This window comes from Tachyglossus aculeatus, chromosome X1 (assembly GCF_015852505.1).
Source record: "Tachyglossus aculeatus isolate mTacAcu1 chromosome X1, mTacAcu1.pri, whole genome shotgun sequence".
Lineage (NCBI taxonomy): Eukaryota > Metazoa > Chordata > Mammalia > Monotremata > Tachyglossidae > Tachyglossus > Tachyglossus aculeatus.
In genome coordinates this window covers 48,827,910-48,850,439 of record NC_052101.1, presented here as the reverse complement: position 1 = coordinate 48,850,439, position 22,530 = coordinate 48,827,910, and the positions used below count along the sequence as shown (strand labels likewise).

At 44.8% G+C, this 22,530-nt stretch overlaps 1 protein-coding gene across 1 annotated transcript in view; it reads left to right on the top strand.

The window, feature by feature from the left end:
• Positions 1 to 22,530, top strand: part of PPP2CA (protein phosphatase 2 catalytic subunit alpha) — a 28,943-nt gene that overhangs the window by 5,176 nt on the left and 1,237 nt on the right. The window contains exons 2-6 of the mRNA XM_038772115.1: positions 17,708 to 17,917; positions 18,872 to 19,045; positions 19,179 to 19,268; positions 19,483 to 19,644; positions 21,767 to 21,885. Coding sequence (XP_038628043.1) covers positions 17,708 to 17,917; positions 18,872 to 19,045; positions 19,179 to 19,268; positions 19,483 to 19,644; positions 21,767 to 21,885 — 755 coding nt within the window. The remainder of the gene's footprint in view (positions 1 to 17,707; positions 17,918 to 18,871; positions 19,046 to 19,178; positions 19,269 to 19,482; positions 19,645 to 21,766; positions 21,886 to 22,530) is intronic.

Here is a 22,530-nt window from a genome sequence, read left to right as displayed (position 1 = left end):
ATCTCCGACCCATAACAACTCCATGGACACATCTCTCCCAGATTGCCCCACCTCCATCTGTAATCGTTTTGGTAGTATCCCCAACCAAATGTAATGTTGGAGAAGTTTAAGAAATGTGACTCCAATCAGGTTATTAAGAATTCTTGCACCTCCCTATGCAAGCTCTCACACATTGGCCTAAAGAGCACAGCAAAGCCTCCAAAAGGCAAGCTGGGGTGGGTTGAGAACCTGTTATTCCCCCTTTGTCAAACTGTTACCCAAATGTAACATTAAAAGAGTAATTGGTGGATACACTAAGTGGTTTGAAACATTGTTCCGAAGAGGTACAAACTGAATGTACCTAGGATCAGTGATTGAATTGTCTGGGGGATTAGCTTATTGAGCAGGCTAAAATTCTCGTCCCCGAGGAGTCCGTTTCTCTTCAGTGGGAAAATCTGCTTTTGTGTATGTTAGCTCAAGTCTTTCTCCCACTCAGTCTCAGCCCCATGTGTGCAATCCATAAAATTTCCACAGTTGTGGACTCTGGATTTGTGTGGGCAAGACTGCCAGTGTCATAGTAGATGCACTTGAGAGAGCCTTGGTGTGGGGGGAAAAGCAGGGATATGGCCCCAGGTAATACTCACCCACCGTCTCCAATTACTCTCTCCCTCCTCTTCTAATCCTGCCAGAGAGCATTATTATGGCTTGAAGAAATAAAACAGGTCCAGAAAGCAGGGTGGAGACCTTGTGCTTTCTATTGTCTTGATCATCTTCTAGCGTTGTAGGTCTCGATAAAGACCAGGTATGAGTGAATCTGAGCTTATTCCAGGAGTTGAATTGCCAGCTCTGCAAGAAGAGGTCGCTTTTTAAAAATTGGTGCTTTGAGTCAAGCTGTGGTGGAAAGAGCACTAATCTGGGAGCCGGAGGATGGGGGTTTTAGCTCCAGCTCTGTCACCGGCCTGCTCTGACTTGGGGCAACCCCTCTGGGCCTCGGTTTCCTCACGGGAAAATGGGAATAATAGTCCCCACCCCACAGGAATGCTGTGAGATCCAAAATGAGGGATCAGTACCGTGAAAACCCTTGGGAAAATAAAAGTGTTAGATGAAAATATTCATGGTAACTGGCCTTTAATGGGGTGGAAGCAGAGGTTTTCGGCTCCCTGTCCATTGAATCTTTGCCTTTTTGCTGACTCGGATAAGAAATGTGCCACGCATTTTTAAGTTGAGGTGGGAATCCCCAAATTGTTTTGTCCTCAGCCCAAATGACCCAGATGTGCAAATTCCTGTTTCAAATAACTAAGAGTACAAGAATCTGTGGCAGGCAGAATCTCACCCTATTTCAAGGTAGTGAGCTGACTCCACTCAACCCCCTTGCCAACACCATCCTAGGGGCTCTGCTGCCCACTCCCCCTCCTTTGAATTGCCAAAATCAACCAAGAGAGGAAGAAACATCGCTCTCCCTGCAATGCTGTCTGTGAAGGTGGGGTCAGGGGTGGGGCTGTCAGGTTGGTGAAGTGGCAGCATCAGGGGTTCCAAACATTTGGAACCATTGAAAGCTTATGGATATGATTGGATCTCTGGCCCATTTGCTGGAGCAGTGAAGACCTTGGGAACTGCACTTCTCCTTGTGACCTGCTTTTATTGTTTTTATTGTTCTCCTTGGCTTCTCTGACTTGCTAATTTGATCCTTCCCTGTGTGTCTGTGCCAGATCCCTTCTCCAGGGCCCATTGCTTTAGGGGATAAATAAACATGAATAAAAATGTTTATTAGCCATTAAGAATTCTTGCACCTATCTATGTGAGCTCCACACACTAGATGTTGCCCCTCACCCAGTAGAAGACTTTTGACAGGTTTCTGTCTCGTGATTCAAATTTCCAGTGACCAACCCCGAAGTTTCCCTCCATCTTCATCCAGATGAAAGACAAAGGAATGAGGAGGGATCACATTAAGCTGTTGCCCAGGCAGGAGAGGAGAAGGGCAACGAGAACCTAAGGCTGGCTGCCTTACTCGGTTCAGTGATGAAGAACGCTCATGCAGGAAGGTCTTGCAGAGTAAATATGGTGGCCCTGACTTTCATCCCTGGATCAAAAGGCCCACCTCACCTTACAAATTGAGGTCAGAGTCAACTGAAATGTTGTCGCAGTTGAACAGACTTTGTGTCCATTGGGTGGATTGAATCTTCAATCATTCAATCAATCAATTCAGTCATTCAATCTTCAAGATCCATTGAATCTTTGCCTTTTTGTTGACTCAGATAAAAAAAATGTGCCACGCATTTTTAAGTTGAGGTGGGAATCCCCAAATTGTTTTGTCCCCAGCCCAAATGACCCAGATGTGCAAATTCCTATTTCAAATAACTAAGAGTACCAGAATCTGGCAGGCAGAATCCCACCCTCTTTCAAGGGTAGTGAGCTGACTCTACTCAACCTCCATACCAACGCCATCCTAGGAGCTCTGCTGCCCACTCCCCCTCCTTTGAATTGCCAAAATCAACCAAGAGAGGAAGAAACACCGCTCTCCCTGCAGTGCTGTCTGTGAAGGTAGATTTCAGAGTCAACTGAAATCTAGTCACCCTTTAACAGACTTTGTATCCATTGGGTGGGGCCTCGCCAACACCGATGTTCTCTCTGTACTCCTTTCATGGCTGCTAATATCCTAGATGAACTTGTTCGCTTACGGGGGAGGAGACCGGAAAGTTCTGCCTTATGTATGACGCAGCACTCTTTAGATGACTCACTGGGGGTGATCAGCTGGAGTGGGGGATGACAAACTAAAATAGGTGTTGGGGAGAAGGAAAGAAAGGAGGCTATGTCAGAAAGAAAAGTTTTTATTCTCACTTCAGTGCACCTTTTTTTCCGTTTTTTTCCATTCTCTTTGACATTTTCCTTCTTTTTCCCTTCCTGGTTTTCCCTCTCCTCTCACTGTTCGTCCTTCTCCTGTCTAGTTTCCAAACTTGTTCCCCACTATCATCATTTCTCCCCATTTTCCCCCACTTTTCCTCTTCTGAGCAATTAAACTAGAGACTTGAGTTTCTTTCTGTCTGCCCCTTCTGCTGCAGGAAATAGATTGGAAGGGTGTGAAAGGAAGGCCAAGTAGAGCTGGACTGGGGAGGTAGAGGATTAGGCGAGCTCTGGAGTTGGAGAACTCTTTAGAGGTTTGCCTTCTGCAGGCTAGTGTTAACTCGAGGCACCATCTAGAAATATGCTTTTATGAGTAGCTCCTTCTTAGCTCAGCCTGTAACTCAATCTTTGCCATCAAATTTTTTTCCCTTTAGAGCAGTGATAGCAATAAGGCCTGTTTCAGTGATACCTATTTGAGATCCTAGTTAATTCTTCGTGAAAATGGAAAAGTGATCCCAGTTCTATAACACGTTCTTTCAGGATCCCTCCTTTCGAGAAGCAGTATGGCCTAGGGGAAAGAGCACAGGCCTGAGAGGCAAAGAACCTGGGTTCTGATCCCAGCTCAGCCACTAGCCTGTTGTGTGACCTTGGCCAAGTCACCTAACCTCTGCCTCAGTTCCCTCATCTATAAAATTGAGGTTTAGGATATGTTCTCTCCCCTATTTAATAATAATAATAATAATAATAGTAATGGCATTTGTTAAGCACTTACTATGTGCAAAGCACTGTTCTAAGCGCTGGGAGGGATACAAGGTGATCAGGTTGTCCCACGTGGGGCTCCCTGTCTTAATCCCCATTTTGCAGATGAGGTAACTGAGGCTCAGAGAAGTTAAGTGACTTGCCCAAGGTCACAGCAGACGTTGCGGAGCTGGGATTCGAACCCATGACCTCTGACTCCAAAGCCCGTGATCTTTCCACTGAGCCACGCTGCTTCTCTCTATTTAGACTGTGAGCCCTATGTGAGACCTGATTATCTTTTATCTATTCCAGCATGTAGTACAGTATTTGACACATTAAGTGCTTAACAAATACCACAGTTATTAAAGCCTTTGGACGTCCAAAAGCTCCTTTTGAAGAATGGCAAAGGAGTTCCCTTAACAGGGGTAGGGAAGGATGGATTTCTGCTTTTCTTTTTCTCCTGACCCCGGGTGAGTGAAGAACCTCTTCAGAGCTGACTCCACCCGGGTAAGTCCCTATCTCTTAAGCTGTTAAACTGAGAAGGGAGACCAGGGAAGAGGAGGCTGATGGTCCATTTTGGAGTTTTCTCAGGTATATCTTTGTTTGCATTTCCTTTCTTGCATCCTTTTCCATTGTACTTCCAATATGTGTGCTTACAAATATCAATCATACTTACTGAGTGCTTACTGGGTGCAGAGCACTGTACTAAGCACTGGGGAGAGTACAGGGTGACAGATACATTCCCTGCCCACAACGAGCTTATAGTCCAGAGGAGGAGATGGGCGTTAATATAAATAAATAGAATTACAGATATGTACGTAAATGCTGTGGACTAGGGATAAGTCAAGGCAACGTAGAAGCAAGTGGGAGAAGAGGAAAGGAGGGCTTAGTCAGGAATCTTGGAGGGGATGTGCTTTCAGTAAGGCTTTGAAGGAGGGGAGAGGAATTGTCTGTCGGATATGAAGAGGGAGGGCATTCCGGGCCAGCGGCAGGGTGTGGGCAAGAGGTTGGTGGTGAGATAGACAGATCGAGGTGCATTGAGCAGGTTGGCATTAGAGGAGTGAACTGTGCGGTCTGGGTCGTGGCAGGAGAGCAGCGAGGTGAGGTAGTGGGGGGCAAGGGGATCGAGTCCTTTAAAGCCGATGGTAAGGAGTTTCTGTTTGATGTGGCAGTGGATGGGCAACCACTGGAGGTTCTTGAGTGGGAAAACTTGGCCTGGGTATTTTTATGGAAAAATCATTGGGCAGCAGAGTGAAGTGTGTGGCCTGGAGTGGGGCGAGAGGGGAGGCAGGGAGGTCAGCAAAGAGGATGATTAAGTAATCAAGGAGGGATAGGATAAATTCAAGCATTTATGAGTGGATTAACATGGTAGCAGTTTTGAGAGGAAGGGGGGGATTTTAATAGTGATTTGGAGGTTGAACCGACAGGATTTAATGATGGATTAAATATGTGGTTTGAATGAGAGGAGTCAAAGATAATGCCACTGTTATGGGCATTATAGTTTCATATAGAATAAGATGTTATTTTAGTTAGATTTATAGTTCTTTAAGGGACTCGGGCAATCAGTAGATCAGAAACACTGGTCTAAGCTCTTAGGAGAAAGTACAATGCAATGGGATTGGTAGCCACAGAAGGAGCTTACAGTCTAGAGAGGAGGAGACAGACACTAAAATTGTATATAGGGGAAATGGAAGTGTATGTACGTAATGCTGTGGAACTGGGAGTGGAATGAGTATCAGGTGCTTAGGGGGTACAGATGTAAGTGCATAGATAAGAGTAGAGGAAGTAGGGGAAGTGAGAGATTAGTCAGGAAAGGCCTGTTGGAGATGTGACTTTTTAGTGGGGCTTTGAAGGTGGGGAGAGGGAGTTCCAGGCCAGAAGGAGGATATGGTCAAGGGGTTGGCTGAAAGACAAGCAATATCAAGGTGCAGAGAGTAGATAGAGAAGCCAAATGTGCCAGTAGGTTTGTGGCAGGAGATTAGGAAGGGGAGAGCTGTCCTCTTTCGGATTCTGGACAGAATGCCTTGCTTAGACAAGGGTTCATCATACTTCTCACTCTAGGTATTTTAGCAAGGTACCTTTTATCAAAAAAAAGTTTAGTCTTAGCTTAATTTAGCAGTGGATAGAAGTTGGAATCGATGCCTTGCTAGTGACTGCATTAGGTACAGAAAAAATGAACCCGTTTGTCCACTCTCTCTGCCAACTAAGGATAGTGCTTGTCATCTTTCATAAGGGTCCTTTGAAGATTTAAAGAGTTTTCTATGAAGTGCTCTAAGACTTTGTGATGAAAGGTGTTCAGTGAGGAAAGGTCATTGTTATTTCTGTCTAATAAGTAAGTTCTAGAACCTTTTGGGGACCCAAAATAAAATAAACACAGCTGCCACTGGCATTTCCCAGGAGATTTCATTTCTTAATATTCCTGTCATCTTTACCCTGATTTGAGAGGTTTTAAGTTGTGAGGTCATTAGTAAGCAGAATGTTTAAAATTCTTCTCTAAATTATTTTGGGTCCTGCCCATTAAGGGCCACTGATTTAAGGCTTAATTCTTGTGGATACGAGCATGTGAATTGCATTTGAGGCCCTGGGCCTCAATACTTTTTCTTGAAAGAAAATTGTTGAGCTTTGTTTTCAGTTGTAGTTGTACTCTTTAGTTCCTCAATAACACTGTGGGTTGATCCTAAAAGTAGGGGGATGACTGAATAAAGGTAGTTTTTAAGAGCATAGTTTCCAATTAGCGTCTCACAAGCCCATAACATTGGCATTATCCTTGACTCGTCTTTCCCATTCAACCCACAGATTCAATGCATCACTACATTCTGTCAGCCCCACCATCAGAACATCGCTAAAATCCGCATTTTCCTCTCCATCCAGACTGCTACCGCTTTAATGCAATCACTCATCCCGTCCGCCTGGATTACTGTATCAGCCTCCTTGTTGACCTCCCAGACTCCTCTCTTTCTCCACTCCGGTCCATACTTCATTCTGCTGTCCGGATCATTTTTCTACAGAAATGTTCAGGACATATTACCCCACTCCCCACAAAATTCCAGCGGTTGCCCATCCACCGCCTCATCAAACAAAAACAAGGCATTCCATCACCTTGCCCCTTCCTATCTCACCTCACTACTCTCCTACTACAAACCAACCTGCACACTTTGCTCCTCAAATGCTAACCTTCTCACTGTGCCTCCGTCTCGTCTTTCTTGCTGCTGACACCTCGCCCATGACCTGCCTCTGGCCTGGAATTCCCTCCCTCCTCAAATCCGACAATTACTCTCCACTCCTTCAAAGCCTTAGTGAAGACATTTTCTCCATTATTTATAGTAGTATCTGACTCCCTCATTCTATACTGTAAGCTTGTTGTGGGCAGGGAATGTCTGTTGTCTTATTGTATTCTCCCAAATGCTTAGTACAGTGCTCTGCACACTAAGCTTTCAATAAGTGTGATTGAATGAATGAAATGTATATTCAAATGGAGAACTTAGAATTTTTAGGAAGGAGTTCTGCAACTCATGGCTTAAGGCTGTTGGAGTTAGTGTGACTCTTCGAGCAGGGCCTTGGGCTAAATGGGAGGGACCCACTGAACACCACTGCACATAGCACTGCAGCCTACCTCAAAGCCACAGCAGGCAGCATGTGGTCTCTGGGCCCTCTCATTCATTCATTCATTCATTCAGTCGTATTTATTGAGCGTTTACTGTGTGCAGAGCACTGTACTAAGGGAAGTACAAGTTGGCAACATATAGAGATGGTCCCTACCCAATAGTGAGCTCACAGTCTAGAAGGGGGAGACAGAGAACAAAACATATTAACAAAATAGAATAAACATGTACAAATAAAATAAATAGAGTAATAAATACATGCAAACATATATACATATGTACAGGTGCTGTGGGGAGGGGAAGGAGGTAAGGTGAGGGGGGAGGAGGGGGCTCAGTCTGGGAAGGCCTCCTGGAGGAGGTGAGCTCTCAGTAGGGCCTTGAAGGGAGGAAGAGAGCGGATGTGCGGAGGGAGGGCATTCCAGACCAGGGGGATGACGTGGGCCGGGGGTCGATGGCGGGACAGGCGAGAACCAGGCACAGGGGTGGGTAGGGGAGGTGCTTTCTCCCTCCCCTTAGACAGTGAGCCCCCTTTGGGACAGACACTGGGTCAAACCTGATTATCTTATCTGGTCCATTACTTAGTGCAGCCATTGACACAGTAAGGACTTAACACATACTATTATCCTTGCTGTCCTTGTAATAAGACTGCTGTCCTTCCTTCCACCCCCGGCCCCCCTTTTTCCTTTTCTCTTCTTTCTGGTCATTCCATCTCTTCCCCCTCCCCTTTCTCATCCTAGCTGGCAGTAAAAGCTGTTATTCATCAATGTGACACACTGTCATCACTTGTGGGGTCAGAAATTGTGTGGCTTTTTGTCTCTTATGCAAAAAACAAAATGGTTGCCATCCCCTGTTCTGAGGTTATTTTGCTGTTTTGTGTTCATCAGTCACTTTGAAAATAGGATATTTAAGAACAAAAAGAAATGTGGGTTTGTTATTTACCCAAATTTTGTTTCCTTCTGGGCTTATGCCCCATGATATTTATCTTTTGAGGCTAACACTAATGGCTAAGAATAAAAGTTGTCAGGCACCAGGTACCTCTTGAATTAAAAACTTAGACTTTTTTGCAGACATTATCCTGGAAACCTGTTTCCAAGGAACCAGTGGTTTAATACAAAGCAAATGAAACGTTGAACCCTATAAAACTAACTTAAAGTCACTGTGTAAAAGAAACTGCCTACCAAGGAACTGAATTACTAACACTACTGAATGCCTACTGTGTAAGAGCAGTTTCCAGGCACTTGGGGATCACTGAAGTAGAAGATCCCTGCCCTTGAGGAGCTTATAGTCCCATGCGGGAAGACAGGCAGATATTTAGTAGGCTTTCAAGAGCATACATTGAGATTAAAATAATAAACAGGGGAAAAGGCTTAATAAGATTCATAGCATAAAAGATGACTGTCACAATTGATTAGCACCATGATCCCTGCTCCCAGAGCAACAAACAAGTCCTGTCATTCTCTCCCACATTTAATGTTGGGCCCTTCTGCAGAATCGCCATGTTGGGTGTACCAACCTTCCCGAGAGGACTGGAGCTACCAGATTGAGAGGGTGGAGTAGTGACTGCTCCTATCCCTCCCAACACCTGGGAATTCCCTCTCCCAGGGCAGGAAGCTGAAGTTCACCGTAGGCATAGGTCAGGGTTTTTATCCAGGCTTGTGGAGTACACAGGGTGAATTGTGTTCTTTTGAAATTTATTTTGTGGCACTGAATTTGGTTAGGGAAAAGTACAGTCCCTCTAGACTGTACGTTTGCTATGGGCAGAAAACATGTCTACCAGCTCTTTTGTATTGTACTCTCCCAAATGCTTAGTGCAGTGCTCTGTAAACCGTCAATGCTCAATAAATACCATTGATTGAAAGTACATTCTTGAAAATCACAGGCTTTCATGTGAGTTACAGATGTGTTTCGGTCCATTCATTTAAAGGGAACGAAGTTGTCTCGATTTGCATAAACAACGGGGCATTAAAATGTAGTCAAACTCACCCTTCATTCATTTGTATTTATTAAGCACTTACAGTGTGCAGAGCACTGTATGCAGAGCAGTGTACTAAGCATTTGGGAAAGTACAATACAGCAATAAAGAGTGACAGTCCGTGCCCACAGTGAGCTCACAAAGTCCTGAGGGGGGAAACAGACATCAGTATAAATCAGTAAAATTACAGATATGTACATAAGTGCTTTTGGACGGGGAAACGGGGAGGAAGAGAAAAGGGAGCAAGTCAGGGCTACACAGAAGGGAGTGGGGGGTGAGGAAAAGCGAGGAATAGTCTGGGAAGGCCTCTTGGAGGAGATGTGCCTTCAGTAAGACCTTGAAGGTGGGGGAGAGAGTAATTGTCTGATTTGAGGAGAGAGGGGGCATTCCAGGCCAGAGGCATGTTGTGGGTGAGGTGTCAGCGGCAAAAAAGACGAGATCGAGGCGCAGTGAGAAGGTTAGCAGTAGAGTAGCTAAGTGTGCAGGCTGAGTTGTAGAAGGAAAGAAGCGGGGTGAGGTAGGAGGGGGCGCGGTGATGGAGTTCTTTAAAGCCGATGGTGTGGGTTGGAAAACAAAACAACCATAGCCTGAGATCAGAGTTACTGTTGTAGGCCCTCTAAAAGCTCCATACCCACTGGTTGGCTCGCAAGGTTGACTCCTAGACGATTTTTCATTGGGCAGCCTTTCCCGACAGAACAAGAGTTGTCCCAAATCCACTGAGAGAAATGGCAGGGAGCTTGTTGGTTCCAAGTCTCTCTCAGCAGTTGTCCTGGACAACAGCAAGGCCAATGCCTCTTGGAACAAGGAATACTTGGTATCCAGTATTTAATTGGTTTTGTATCGATGGCGGTTGCTCTTTTACCTCTGTTGTTATGTACATGCTTGCCTGTGTCCCCATTCGATTGTAAATTCTAAAAAGTGGAGATGGTGAATATTATTACTGCCAGTGTGTGTTCCTGAGCATCTAGAGCTCTCTAAACGTTGTTGATTTTGACCAGCAATAAATTGAAATCATTAATTGCCATCCTCTATGAACGAAATAAGTTGGGTTAACATGTAGTTATCAGAAAATGAAGTCTTGCGTTTTTGCACATATTGCTCAGCAGCTGAATCCCTGAAAGCTTCTCTTCAGTGGTTGACTTAATATTCACTTTAGATGGAAGGCATGTAATTTTTGCCTTTCTGTGTGAAAACGTTGTTGGTAATATAAGAATATATTTTGAAAAATGTCAGGGGAAGGAAGGGCACAGGGATTGTAAATTCTCTCCGGACCACACCCACAAGGGTTTGTTTAGAAATGTACAGGGTACCCATTGGTTGACAAATGGCATGCAGCTTGGGATGTGGGCTCCTAATGTCTAAATTTAAGTGGCAAGTGTACCTTGGACTGCAGCGGTGAGGAACTGTGGGATAGAACAAATAGATTTCCCTTTTTTTTCTTCTCCTGATCGTCATTCCAACCATGTGATTCTCTTGCAGTTACATTTTTTCAAGTGTGTTTAGTAAAGATTAGCAGTGATGTTTGGATGCTGGCCTGTGTGGGGAAGGACAGAACTGCCCTGTCCTAGAGGAGCAGGTGATTCTTAATAGGTTTCCAGCTCCCAATGTCAGTCCCCACTGCTAAAACCACCATACCCCCACCAGTACAGTGAAATGCACCCTGTTCTTCTCTGTCACAGGAGTTGCTTTCTCCCTGCATTAAGATAAACTCAAGTTGTATCACTCAGCTCTCCTCGAGCATGGGAGTGCTTCACCAGCCCACAGTAAGGAAAAGTCGGTTACGGTGTGTGCCCTGAATGACCCTGCTTGCTTGTGCCCAATAGTTCCTTCCAGCCCCATGTCACATTCTAACCAGGTAGGCAAAGATGGTGTTATCCTGGAGAAGAAAAATGTTTCCTTAAATCCTTGATTACATTGTATCTAAAAAGTGTAGTAGAAACCTGTTGAGGCGGTATCATGTGTGGTACCCGCCTAGGCACTCTGCTGCTTCTTGTAGTATGGTCACGCTGTGTCCAGACAGGCTGCTACTGTGGGAAGAACACCCCTTAATTCTTCATGGTTTTTTGGAAGACCTGAGTGTACTCCTTAAGGTCCCCAAAACCCCAATGGTAATCTCACCATGGGTGGCTAATGTCTTGTTTCAGAGTTCTGTGGCTCTCTTGCATGAAGAAAAATTCAGCCAACTCACTGGCTCTTATTTTCTGAATCATTAGGGGAAATCAAAGTCAGTTCCCTCAAAGTATTTCATATTTTCTGTTTCAACTGAAGCAATGAAAATGAGTTCTACCCAACAAAATCAAGAGCTACTGTATTAACTGCCAAAATTGTGGCTTTCAGTGTTTGAGAAGAATACTCTGAGTGTTAATCTGCTTCCAGTCTTTGATGTCAGCCGGTCAGACTTGTAGACTGGACCTTTATTGTGCCAGCAGTACTCTTTCTCTTCTCACCCCCGCCGTCATTAGTAGCTGAAAGATTAATGCAACCCAAAATTTGTGGGGTGAGATGGATTGGCCCCAAAAAGCATGGGAACCAACACAGTTAATATTTCCATAGTACAGACCTCTTTGCTGTTCAGTCAGTAAAGTAGGTCTAGAAATTCTTGATATCAGGCCAGTTATATTTTCTGTGGAAAAAAAAATCTCTTCGGTTCTTCCAAGGAAAGATGGAAGGTAAATGGTTGTATACTTTTAGACTGTAAGCTCGTTCTACTAACGTAGACGCGTTCTACCAACTATGTATTGTACTCTCCCATGTGCTTAGTGGTCTGCATGTAGTAAATATCACTGATCACACTTTTATACTCAGTCTTTGGGGTGACACTTTTTTCTGGATACTTCAACAAAACAAGAAGAGACTTGGTATTCAGGCAATAATGTTCATTGAGTGCCTTCTGTGTGCAAAGCACCATTCTGAGATATGAGGGGAAACAAAATGGAGAATGAAATATAGGTGCAGTAGTCCTCAGTGCTCAGGAGGCTCACTATCTAAAAGGGATGAAAGATGGGGAGATTGGCAACTGGTACACAAGGAAAGGTTAAAATAAGCAAAGACAATAAAGGAACACAAGAACAGCCACAAATCCCAGAAGAGCTGCCGAACACTGCAACCAATGGAATGGTTTTCGGACTCTCTTCTCAGAAGGTGCTGTCCAAATTCCAGTAGTCTCAACTGTTACGATCATCCCCATATATTTGTCTCCTGCGAGCGGGAAAGAGCTTTTACAGAGATGAAAGATGAAGTGAAATGGTTTGAATGAATGATCAGGGGTTCCAGATTGTAGTTTAAAGTATTGTTTATGCCCAGGAACTTTTGGTGCTATATGTTTGCAAGTCTGTTTCCATAGTTTTTAGTCATTTTAGTCATTTCTAAGAATGTAAAGGCTAGGTTGCACTTCATTCCCTATTTCGTAAACTGTTTTATAACAGATGATGTGCATACATGGGAAATAAATGTTTCTGAATCTAAACTTGGTATGCTTGCAAGACATTTGATATTAAGCAAAAGTTCTCAGTGTGCTCTCTGTCTCCCAAGAGAATAGCTAAGGTTGTTTGGATTGCCAGATGATTTAACATCTCAGTGAAACTGTATGAAACTATTGGAAAAACGTACCAGTATTTTGCATGGATTTAATCTCTCTCTTGCCCTTTTCTAACTTGAATCTCTGACACTGTTTATCGTTCAGTCAAATGTATCTGAGTTCCTGTTGGCTCTGGAGTATGGTTCTTAAAGTTTGGGGGAGTACAATACTGTTGGTTTGATAGGATTCCTGCCCTCAAGGAGCTTAAAGACCAGTAGGGGTGATAGGCATTAAAAGACAAGTGAGAGGAAGCAATAGAATATAAAGTTCTGTACATAAGTGTCAGAGGGTGGGTAAGTGCTTAGGAGGCTGTTGGGAGGGATGGTGTAATAATAATGCTATTTAACTGATTAGTATGTGCTAAGCGCTGGGGTAAGGTGGAAGATAATCAGGCTGGGCACAGTCCCTGTCCATCCATGGGGCTCATAGTCTAAGTAGGAGGATGAACAGGTATTTAATAAGGACATAGGATAGGAAGATGAAAATGTAATTTAAATACAGCCTCTGGGAGGAGAGCTGATTTCAGAAGGGCTTTGGGAGATGAGTAATGGCAGTGGTCTGCCTGCTGTGGGAATAGAGAGAGGTACAAGCAGGAGGGAGGGCCTGAGCAGGAAGAGATGAGAACAAGGCACAATGAGTAATTTGACTTAAGAAGTGGGTAGCATTCAGGTTGGATCACGGAGAGGATAAGTAGGAGCAGAGGCTTGATTTGATTGCCCTAAAGACAAGGTCTGGGAGTTCCGGCTTGATGTGGAGAGGAGTGGCCAACCACTGGAGGTTTTTGAGGAGTGGGGAGCTGTGTGCAGAATGACTTAGAAAAATGATCTGAGCAGCATTGTGAAATATGGACTAGTGCAGGGAGATGCTGGAGGCAGGGAGGTCTGTGAGGAGACTGATGTGTAAGTCAGGCTAGGCTCTGACAACTCCTTGGACTAGCATGGTGACAGTTTGGATGGAAAGGAAGGGGCAGATCCTGCAGGGGTTGTGGAGGAAGAGGAGACAGGACTGTGGGGAGTTACTAAATATGCTGAGAGAGAGTGAGGGGCCTCAAGGAAAATGCCATATTTGCAGGCTTGAGAGACAGGGAAGTTATTGGTATTATCAACAGTGATGGGAAAATTGTGGGAGGATAGGATTTGGCAGGGAAGGTGAGTTCAGTTTAGGACATTTTGAGGTGCCATTGAAAGAGCCATGCAGAGATGTCTTGGCAGGAGAAAATGCCAGATTGCAGAGCAGGTAGTGAGGTTGACAGTGGTCATCTGAATAGAGTTGGTAGTTGAAGCTGTGGGAGCGGATGACGTGTCGGTTGAGAAGAGGAGGAGACCCAGAATGGAGCCTTGGGGGCTCCCACTGTTGAGGAGTGGTAGGTAGAGGAAGAGTTAGCAACTGGGATAAGAGAAGAATCAGGAGAGAATGGGATCAGAAAACCCAAGGTTCGTGTTTTCAAGGAAAGGAGTGGTCCACAGTCTTCCAAGGAAGCAGAGTGGTTGGTGAGGACTTGAACACATGAAGGTCATTGGTGCTTTTGGAGAGAGAAGTTACTAAAGGGGTGAAAAATAGATAATCCGACCGTGAATACAACTGTGTACATGTTACCTAGGCTTCTGTGAAAATACAAGTCAATCATAGCTGTCCAAAATTGAGGGAGTCACCTTTAGAGGGAAAATTTAAAATCTGAATAATTTATAAATTGGTGGCAAGGCTATTGACACAGTTGCATGTTCATATTAATGTGTCTCTTGCCCCCTCTAGACTGTAAGCTCTTTATGGGCAGGGAATGTGTCTGCTAATTCCCCAAGTGCTTAGTGTACTCTCCCAAGTGCTTAATGTTGTGCTGTGTACATGGTGCTCAATGAGTACCATTGATTGATTCGCAATTAAGAGAAGATTAGTTGACCCATGACACTAAACTTTGTTTTAAATGCTATAACAAATTAGTTGGGTAAAAAGAGATCTTGATCATCAGTGGCCTTCACGCTTTTCAGGCTGAGAATTACCTGAGGGGGGTCCTTCCAGAGCTGTTTCCCCCACCCCGGTCACCCGTCTTCCGGGGACGGGTTGGTTCGTTCGGTAATCGGTATGGCGCGCGAGAGAGAGGCCAGGGATGGAAAGCCTGAGTTTCATACAAAATTTATTCTGTGAGGTGAATTGAATTATTTAATGGCTTGGGTGCAATGGATTGAACTTCCCTTTCAGGAGGAATGTGATTAATTAGTAATATTAGAGCTTCCCTAACGGGAGGAGCACACTCATGCATTAGTCGTGCGTGGCAGAACCCCCAGGTCCCACCCAGGCGGAATTCCCTTCCAGTTTGTTTGTACGCGGTAGGGCGGCCAGCTCCCAGCCACAAGTATTTTCCACTTGGGAGGAATCCATTCAGTCCTTACATACCCATGGCGAAGTGCCTGGCTTCCAGCCCTCCAAGCGTCCAGCCAGACAGGACCCCCACCCATCCCGCGGCTCCTCACTTGTAGCAGGCAGAGCAGGCTTCTCACGCTCTGGACAGAGGTGCCCTGCAGCCATCTGCTGCAAGTCTCGATCCTCTGCTCAGAGGGCCAGAGGCCGCAGGTATTTAGCACCTGTGCTCCTAGGCCACTCCAGCCTCCGGCCTCAGTTTATCCAATCTCTGCCCCCCTCCTCCATACCTAATTTGATTGGCCCAGGGGTGAGGGACACCTTCTGTATTCCCGGCCTTGGCTGTCAATCTAGCAGTTTTGGTTGTGGGGGCGTTATCCCACCCTCACTCCTGAGTTCGGCCTGCTGGCTCAGGCAGCCACGAGATAGAATTTGACCTTGAGATGCCTGGTACCCAGGGGTCACCTTGGGACATACAAAGCCCCCCACCCCCAGTAATTTCTCCTAGTAGGTTGTCAGTGGGACAGCAGAAGCCCAGTCTTACAATAGATCCCTAAGGGCTCTGTAAAGTGTGGTGGTGACATGGGAAAGAGGGACCACCCTGTCAAAGGCATGTGGGTTAGGAGTAGGGCAAGACTCAGTTCAGGCAAGAGTTTGCGTAATGCTCTACTCAAAGGAGCAGATTTGCTTTTCTTTGAAGTAGCTCATAACCACCCCCTCCCACACATACACACACCCTCCCCTTCACATTACATTTCTGAAGGGGAATTCAATCTGCCCAAGACCTAACATGGCCCCTGGAGCTGCTTCTAGGTCTTTAGCCTATAAATACCCTTTTCCCTAGCTCTGTATTTATTGCTCTTACCCGTGGCATAGAAAGCTGGCTTATTTTTTCTCTTATGTGGACCCTTTTAATTATGGCATCCCCTGAGATCTGTTGAAATTGAATCAGAAAATGAACAGAAAATCAGGACTCCTCATAGCAAATATGAAAGCAGAGGGATCAAGGCTGAATTGTTTAAATTCTTTGGCATCAACTAGCCGGAATGGGCTTGGGATATTCCATCCAAGGAGCATCATATTCCATCTCCAGGACTTTTATCATTTTGTTTTAGTCAACAAAACCATCAGGCTGAAGGGAGAAGGTGGAATAAATTTTGGTGGTAAGCACTTGTTCCTTTTTCCGAGGGGCACGGCATCTGTTCTGAATTTGTCTTCCTTTAAGAGTGGTTCCTTTTCTGAGAGGTGGAAAGGGAAAAGCAGCACCCAGGATCCAAATTCATCAAGCCAGTTTGAAGAGATTCTCTGATTTGAATGCTTTCAACTGATTTTCTGCAGAATAGCCTTGAGTTGCAACTTTCCATTTTTATGATGGCCCATCTGGTGCTTACCCTTGCAACTAAAGATAACGTTTGTTCAGCCAATGATGTTTTGCTTTGTGTAGCCATTCATTCTTTTCCATGAGTGTCCATTCCTGAAGAATTGTCTGGAATGCATTCTGAATCTATCTCCAAGTGTAATTTGGGCCTTTAACGAGTGGGCAGCAGGGTTATTACAGGAAGATTTCTCTGACACATACTCCTTGGGCTTCCTTGCAGTGTCTTTTCTATGTGGAGTCCTAGTTTAATATCAGAGCTCATTGCTTCTGGCCTGCCACTTAATTTCTGCTGCTCATACTGGGTGCTGGAAGGCTCTTGGTACTACATCCAACACAGCATTTGTCCGTTGCCACCCGGTGAGCTTCAATACAAAAATGAGACCAAATGAAAAATCTTGGAGGAAAGAGGAGATTTGAAGCGGAATAAACCTGTCATATTCATATGCTCAGTTGTCCTTCGGGTCTTTTATCATCACCTCATTGGTATTCAAATGGTGTGTGCAAAATACCCTCCTACTGATACATGGGAGAATTCAGAAAGAGTAGAAGCCTGGGCTCTAAGGATGAAGCTGGGCATGTGAAAAATAGCTAATTCCTGAACTCTTAGACCAGGCTGTAATAAGGCCTAAGGTTGGCTGGTGGGATGATCTGATGGGGCCATGGGAATTGGCTTGGGAAGGCCTCCTGGAGTTGCATTGCCTTTAACGTTGAGTTGTGGTGCAGCATTTGTTTCTCTCGGGACAGCCATAAAGAACATTATGGTTCCCCAAAGCTGAACGAGTGGCAGGACCGCTCTTCACGATTTGCTTGCTCGGCCATGCCCGCCAGCCACCATTCTGGCCTGAAGCTGCTCAGCTGAGTGATGGATGGGCCAGAGAGAGGGATGACTTCCCGCCCTGCCTCCTGATCTCATGTCCGTGGCTACTGCTGGCTCTTTTCCCGGGAACGTCTGAAGTGTTCGTGACAGAGATCCCAAAACCCTAGAAAAAGGCAGAATCTAGATGGCCACCCTTGGCACAGTGGGCTGCCGGACAATTCCCTTTCCCCCTCAGGGTAATTGGGTTTGAACTTTATTCCAATCATTTTCAAGGAGACTATAAAGAAAACAGTGGAGGCGGGGTTCAGTAAGAACGTGGGATGACGCCCTGTGCCGTCTCCTGTCAGGCCGGTTTGAACAGGACTAAGGGGATGGGGCAGCAAACACAAGTAGGTGGGGTTATTGGAATCAATGCCTTAGGATTGTAAACTCTCCTCTCTATTTGCAGGCTAAAGAAATCCTGACTAAGGAGTCCAACGTACAAGAAGTTCGATGTCCGGTCACCGTCTGCGGAGATGTCCACGGGCAGTTTCACGACCTCATGGAACTGTTCAGAATTGGGGGCAAATCACCCGACACAAATTACTTGTTCATGGGGGACTATGTTGACCGAGGGTACTATTCTGTTGAAACAGTCACACTGCTCGTAGCGCTCAAGGTAACTTTTGAATTCTGAGTCCTCTTACTATATTCCATTTAAGAAAGTAATGGTTTTTGTGTCTTAGAGCCCTTTTTTGTTTGTTTTATCCACGTTTGGGAGACTTTGTCACTTTTTTTGCTTTCAACGTTTTGGAGTTGTTGGGTAAGGACAGGGAGCAGAAGCTATCTTTGTTTAAAGAGGAGACTGTTGGAGGAAAATTGTACCACTTTAGCTGATGCAATATGTTCAGGGAGTACAGACTTCACTGAGCTTTGAGTGGGTGAAGTAGGATGTGTAATAAAAACCCTGAAGTTCATCACCAATCTGTAGGTTTTGTGGACAGAAAATGAGATAAAATGCAGCTGAAGAATATGAAAGCAAGATCCTATCATCAATCTGACCGTTTTATGGGAGGTTATATAAAACCTTGAAACCCTCTGCCACCGTCAACTTTCCTAACGCCTTTAAATAAACTTGTTCTTGTCCAAAGCTAATGAATTTTCTTTCTCTGTTTCCGAAGCTGCTTGACATTCTAAATAATTAAATAAATAATTAAATAATTAAAGTACCAAAGCAAGTCTCTCTGTTACCAAAAGCCACGTTGTGCCTAGAAAATGAAAGATCTACTGATTTTAATTTCTTTTACTAGGGTTCCTTGGACACTTTAAGGCCTGTAGAAAAATGTTGTGTTGTGACTTGAGTATCGCTGAGAGGAGCATTTGTGTGAATGCTTATATGCAGGGGGAACGGAGAATTCGGTCATCAAATTCTTCTTGGATTATTTTTTTGAGGGGTTATGCGCTTCTAAATTGAATCAGGGTATTAAGCTACAATATTGTATCTCCTGATAATCTGAAACTTGAGTTTCTCTTGCCCTAGGGATTACCTTGTGATTAAACTGTGGCTGTTACAATATTTTTTTGGAAAGGGCTGAAACCACAAGCTGTTACTGTCCCCCATTTTGGGTTTCAGGTTCGTTACCGTGAACGCATCACTATTCTTCGGGGAAACCACGAGAGCCGACAGATCACACAAGTATATGGCTTCTATGATGAGTGCTTAAGGAAATACGGAAATGCAAACGTTTGGAAATATTTTACAGACCTCTTCGATTACCTTCCTCTAACTGCCTTGGTGGATGGTCAGGTATGTTTCGGATCTTGTTCCTGATTTCTTTCTTGAAGAATCCATTTTCCGGAGAAGCTTTTTGTAGTACGTGTGATGTGAATTCGCGAACGAATCCCGTGTGCACATCTCAATGTCCAAATAACTCTTTCAGATTTTCTGTCTACATGGTGGGCTCTCACCCTCCATAGATACACTGGATCACATCAGAGCACTGGATCGCCTGCAAGAAGTTCCTCATGAGGTATTTCTTTTCCATTTTCCCGTGGGTACTCGTTCTGTTGTCCTGCCGGAGTAGGGAGTAGGTGGTATTGAGCGCTCACTGTGTGCGTAGCACTGTACTAAGCACCTGGGAGAGGTACAGTGCCACAGAGTTGGTCGATGACACCCTCAAGTTGGATGACATCAGCCATCGTCATGATGATTGTGGGATTTTGTAACTTTCAAATCTGTTGCAGGGTCCAATGTGTGACTTGCTGTGGTCAGACCCAGATGACCGTGGTGGTTGGGGAATTTCTCCTCGTGGTGCTGGTTATACCTTTGGGCAAGATATCTCAGAGACTTTTAATCATGCCAATGGCCTTACGCTGGTGTCCAGAGCTCACCAGTTGGTGATGGAGGTAAGTAGTCACCTTTGAATTTGGTTTGCTTTTTTCCAAGACATGCATAGTGGATGCGTTTAATTTTTAGTAGGGAGATACTGCTATTTACATCCCCACTCGTTCTTTGAATCTCCAGCTTGGAACCACTCTGGAACACATAGTTTGTACTAAAATTGGATGTTTCATAATTCCAGTTGAGCTAGCGCTGGAGCAGAAATCATGTACAGCAAAAGAAATGTACACAGCCTGGTTTGAAAAGCACTTACCGCTGTGTTGGGAAGTTCTTTTATTTAAGTTTCGGTTAATGGGAGACAGGTTTCTATGCAGGGGCTTTAATGATGAAATACACGTACTGGATTTGACATGCGAGGTCGTACCCAGTTTCTGATCAAGTGCGGGAGCTCTAAATGTGTCACAATTTTGGATTTGTAAGTTCAGGAGATGCTCTGAAAAACTTCTAGGGTCATATCTGAAACATCCTCCTGTAGGTATTTAGTGAGCAGTTCTGTAGTTAGCACTTGACAGAGTACAATTCAGTGGCATCCCAGCTCACAAAAAGCTTACAGACAAGATGGGGAGAAGCATTAAATTATGAATGGATATGTACATAAGTGCTGTGAAGGGGGAGGGAAGTGTGAACATCCGAATGCTTAAGGGGTAAAGAGCCATGCAGAAGGGAGGGCAGATAGGGGACATGGGTAGGTTAGAGGAGGTGTGATTTTAGTAGGGCTTGGAAGATAAGGGAGTGGCGAGCTCCAGGCCCAGAGGCAGGATATGGTCCAGGGTTCAGGGTCAAGAAAGAGGGTGGGTTTAGAGGAGCTAAATGTGTCGGTTGCGTTGCAGCAAATCTGAGTAGCAGTAGATGTGCTCTCTAGAAGGTAAAACTAAGACGCCACAGTGATGAAGATATAATTGTGTTTATTGAGGCTTACTATGGGCTAAGCACGGCTGGATACAATCCCTGCCCCATATGGGGCTCCCAGGCTAAAGGGAAGGGAGAACAGGAATCTAGCCCCCAGTTTACAGAGGAGTAAATTGAGGCACAGAGAAGTTGTGCCCAAGGTTATCCAGCAGGCAAGTGTCAGAGCCAGGGTTAGAACCCAGGAGCTCTGACTCCAAGGCCTGTGCTCTTTCCACTAGGCCACCCTGCTTAACATTCCTGGTCACCGAAGATGGCTTAAGGGGGCACACTGAAGTGGGTGGTATCCAGGGCTTCAGCCTGTAGGCCCCCTGCCAGATAATCGGTGCTGCAAAACTGAAGGTTGGACAACCAACAGCGGACATTTGCCTTACTGCCAAATTTTAAATGTCCCAATGTCCCAACCCCAATGCTCCCAGCTCTTGAGGTCCAGCTTGAGAACAAATCTCTGAGTGGCCACGGACAACACAGAATGTATTAACTTCTCCTGAAGCCCATGCATGGGGTTCCGCCCACCAGGACAAGTAGAGAGCCTTCGGCCTTCACTTCTCGGTACTTGTTGAGTTCAGAGCACTGTTCTAAAGGTTTGGGAGAATAAAACAAGGCACACATTCCTTGCCTTCGAGAAGCTTATAGTCCAGGGGAGACTCGTGAGTCATTCACTTCCCCCTACTCCCCTTCCTTGTAAAACTTTTTAATGTGGGTTTATCCCAAGAGTAGTAAACAAATTTATCTGTCTCTGTCCTATTCTACTGTTCCTCATATTGCCAGCAGCCATTTTATCCTGCTCTGGGGTGTTGTTGGGTTGGGGGTTGTTGTAATCCCTGGATTAGCATCTATATTTTTGGTGCACTTGAATGGCTTTTCCTTATCTAAGGGACCCCATCAATTTAGTGTTATACTTCTTGAGGAGGAGAATAGACATAAGAATTTACTGTTTGCAGAACATTCTACTGAATACTGGGAAAGAATATACAGGTGGGGAATTAGACATGACCTCTGGCCCTCAGAGTGGTATCTATCTTTAGTTCCCAGGTTTGCCCTTTGAGACTCCCTACAAATGGGTGGTGCTAGCTACTTCAAAACAAAACCCACCCAGGTCATAGTTCCTCTTGGGAGCTTTATTTCTCTTCCTGTGAGAACTCTGTTTGTTCTGAGTCAGTCTGTACAAAGGCTTTTCTGATTTGATTTCTGTTTGTGTTTGTTTTTTTTCCCTTTTAGGGTTATAACTGGTGCCATGACCGGAATGTAGTAACAATTTTCAGTGCTCCAAACTATTGTTACCGCTGTGGTAACCAAGCTGCGATCATGGAGCTTGATGATACCCTAAAATACTCCTTGTAAGTGTTTTCACTTAACCAATAACCTGCTAAGGATATGATAGGCTTGACCAGAGTATATTGAAGTTGGTGAAAATCACAAAATCCTAATAGGCAGAAATGAGTTAATCATTGATATTGAGCATTTACGGCGTGCAGAACACTGTACTAAGCATTTGGGAGAGTGCAGTCTAATGGAATTAGCAGGCGTGTTCCCTGCCCATAATGAGGTGACAGTCGAGAGGGAAATAATGAGCGCCAAGCCGCGAAAGATGCTTCCCATGATTTCTATTGCCATTTTGCGTCTGTGCAGCTGTAATTGGGTAACATGATCTCTAATTGAGTTTTCAGTTATTAGTGATATTTATTGAACACATACTATGTGCAGAGCACTGAACTAAGCTCTGTATTGAGTCCAGAGCAAGAGTTAGAAGACATGTTCTCTCCCCTCAGCGAGCTTACATCTTTGCTTTAAATTTAGGAAGGCTTTTCCTCCAAAAGCTCCCTACCTAGCCTTTGGAGTTTAGAGTGTTGGTGTGGTTTTTATTTGTGCATGTTTGGTATCTTTAAATTTGAGCTTTCAAGGCAAGGATCTGTCTGGAGACACATGAGACTGGATGCCTAATTGCAGGTTTAGGGCCAATTCAGAAATTTTGGCTTCCCACT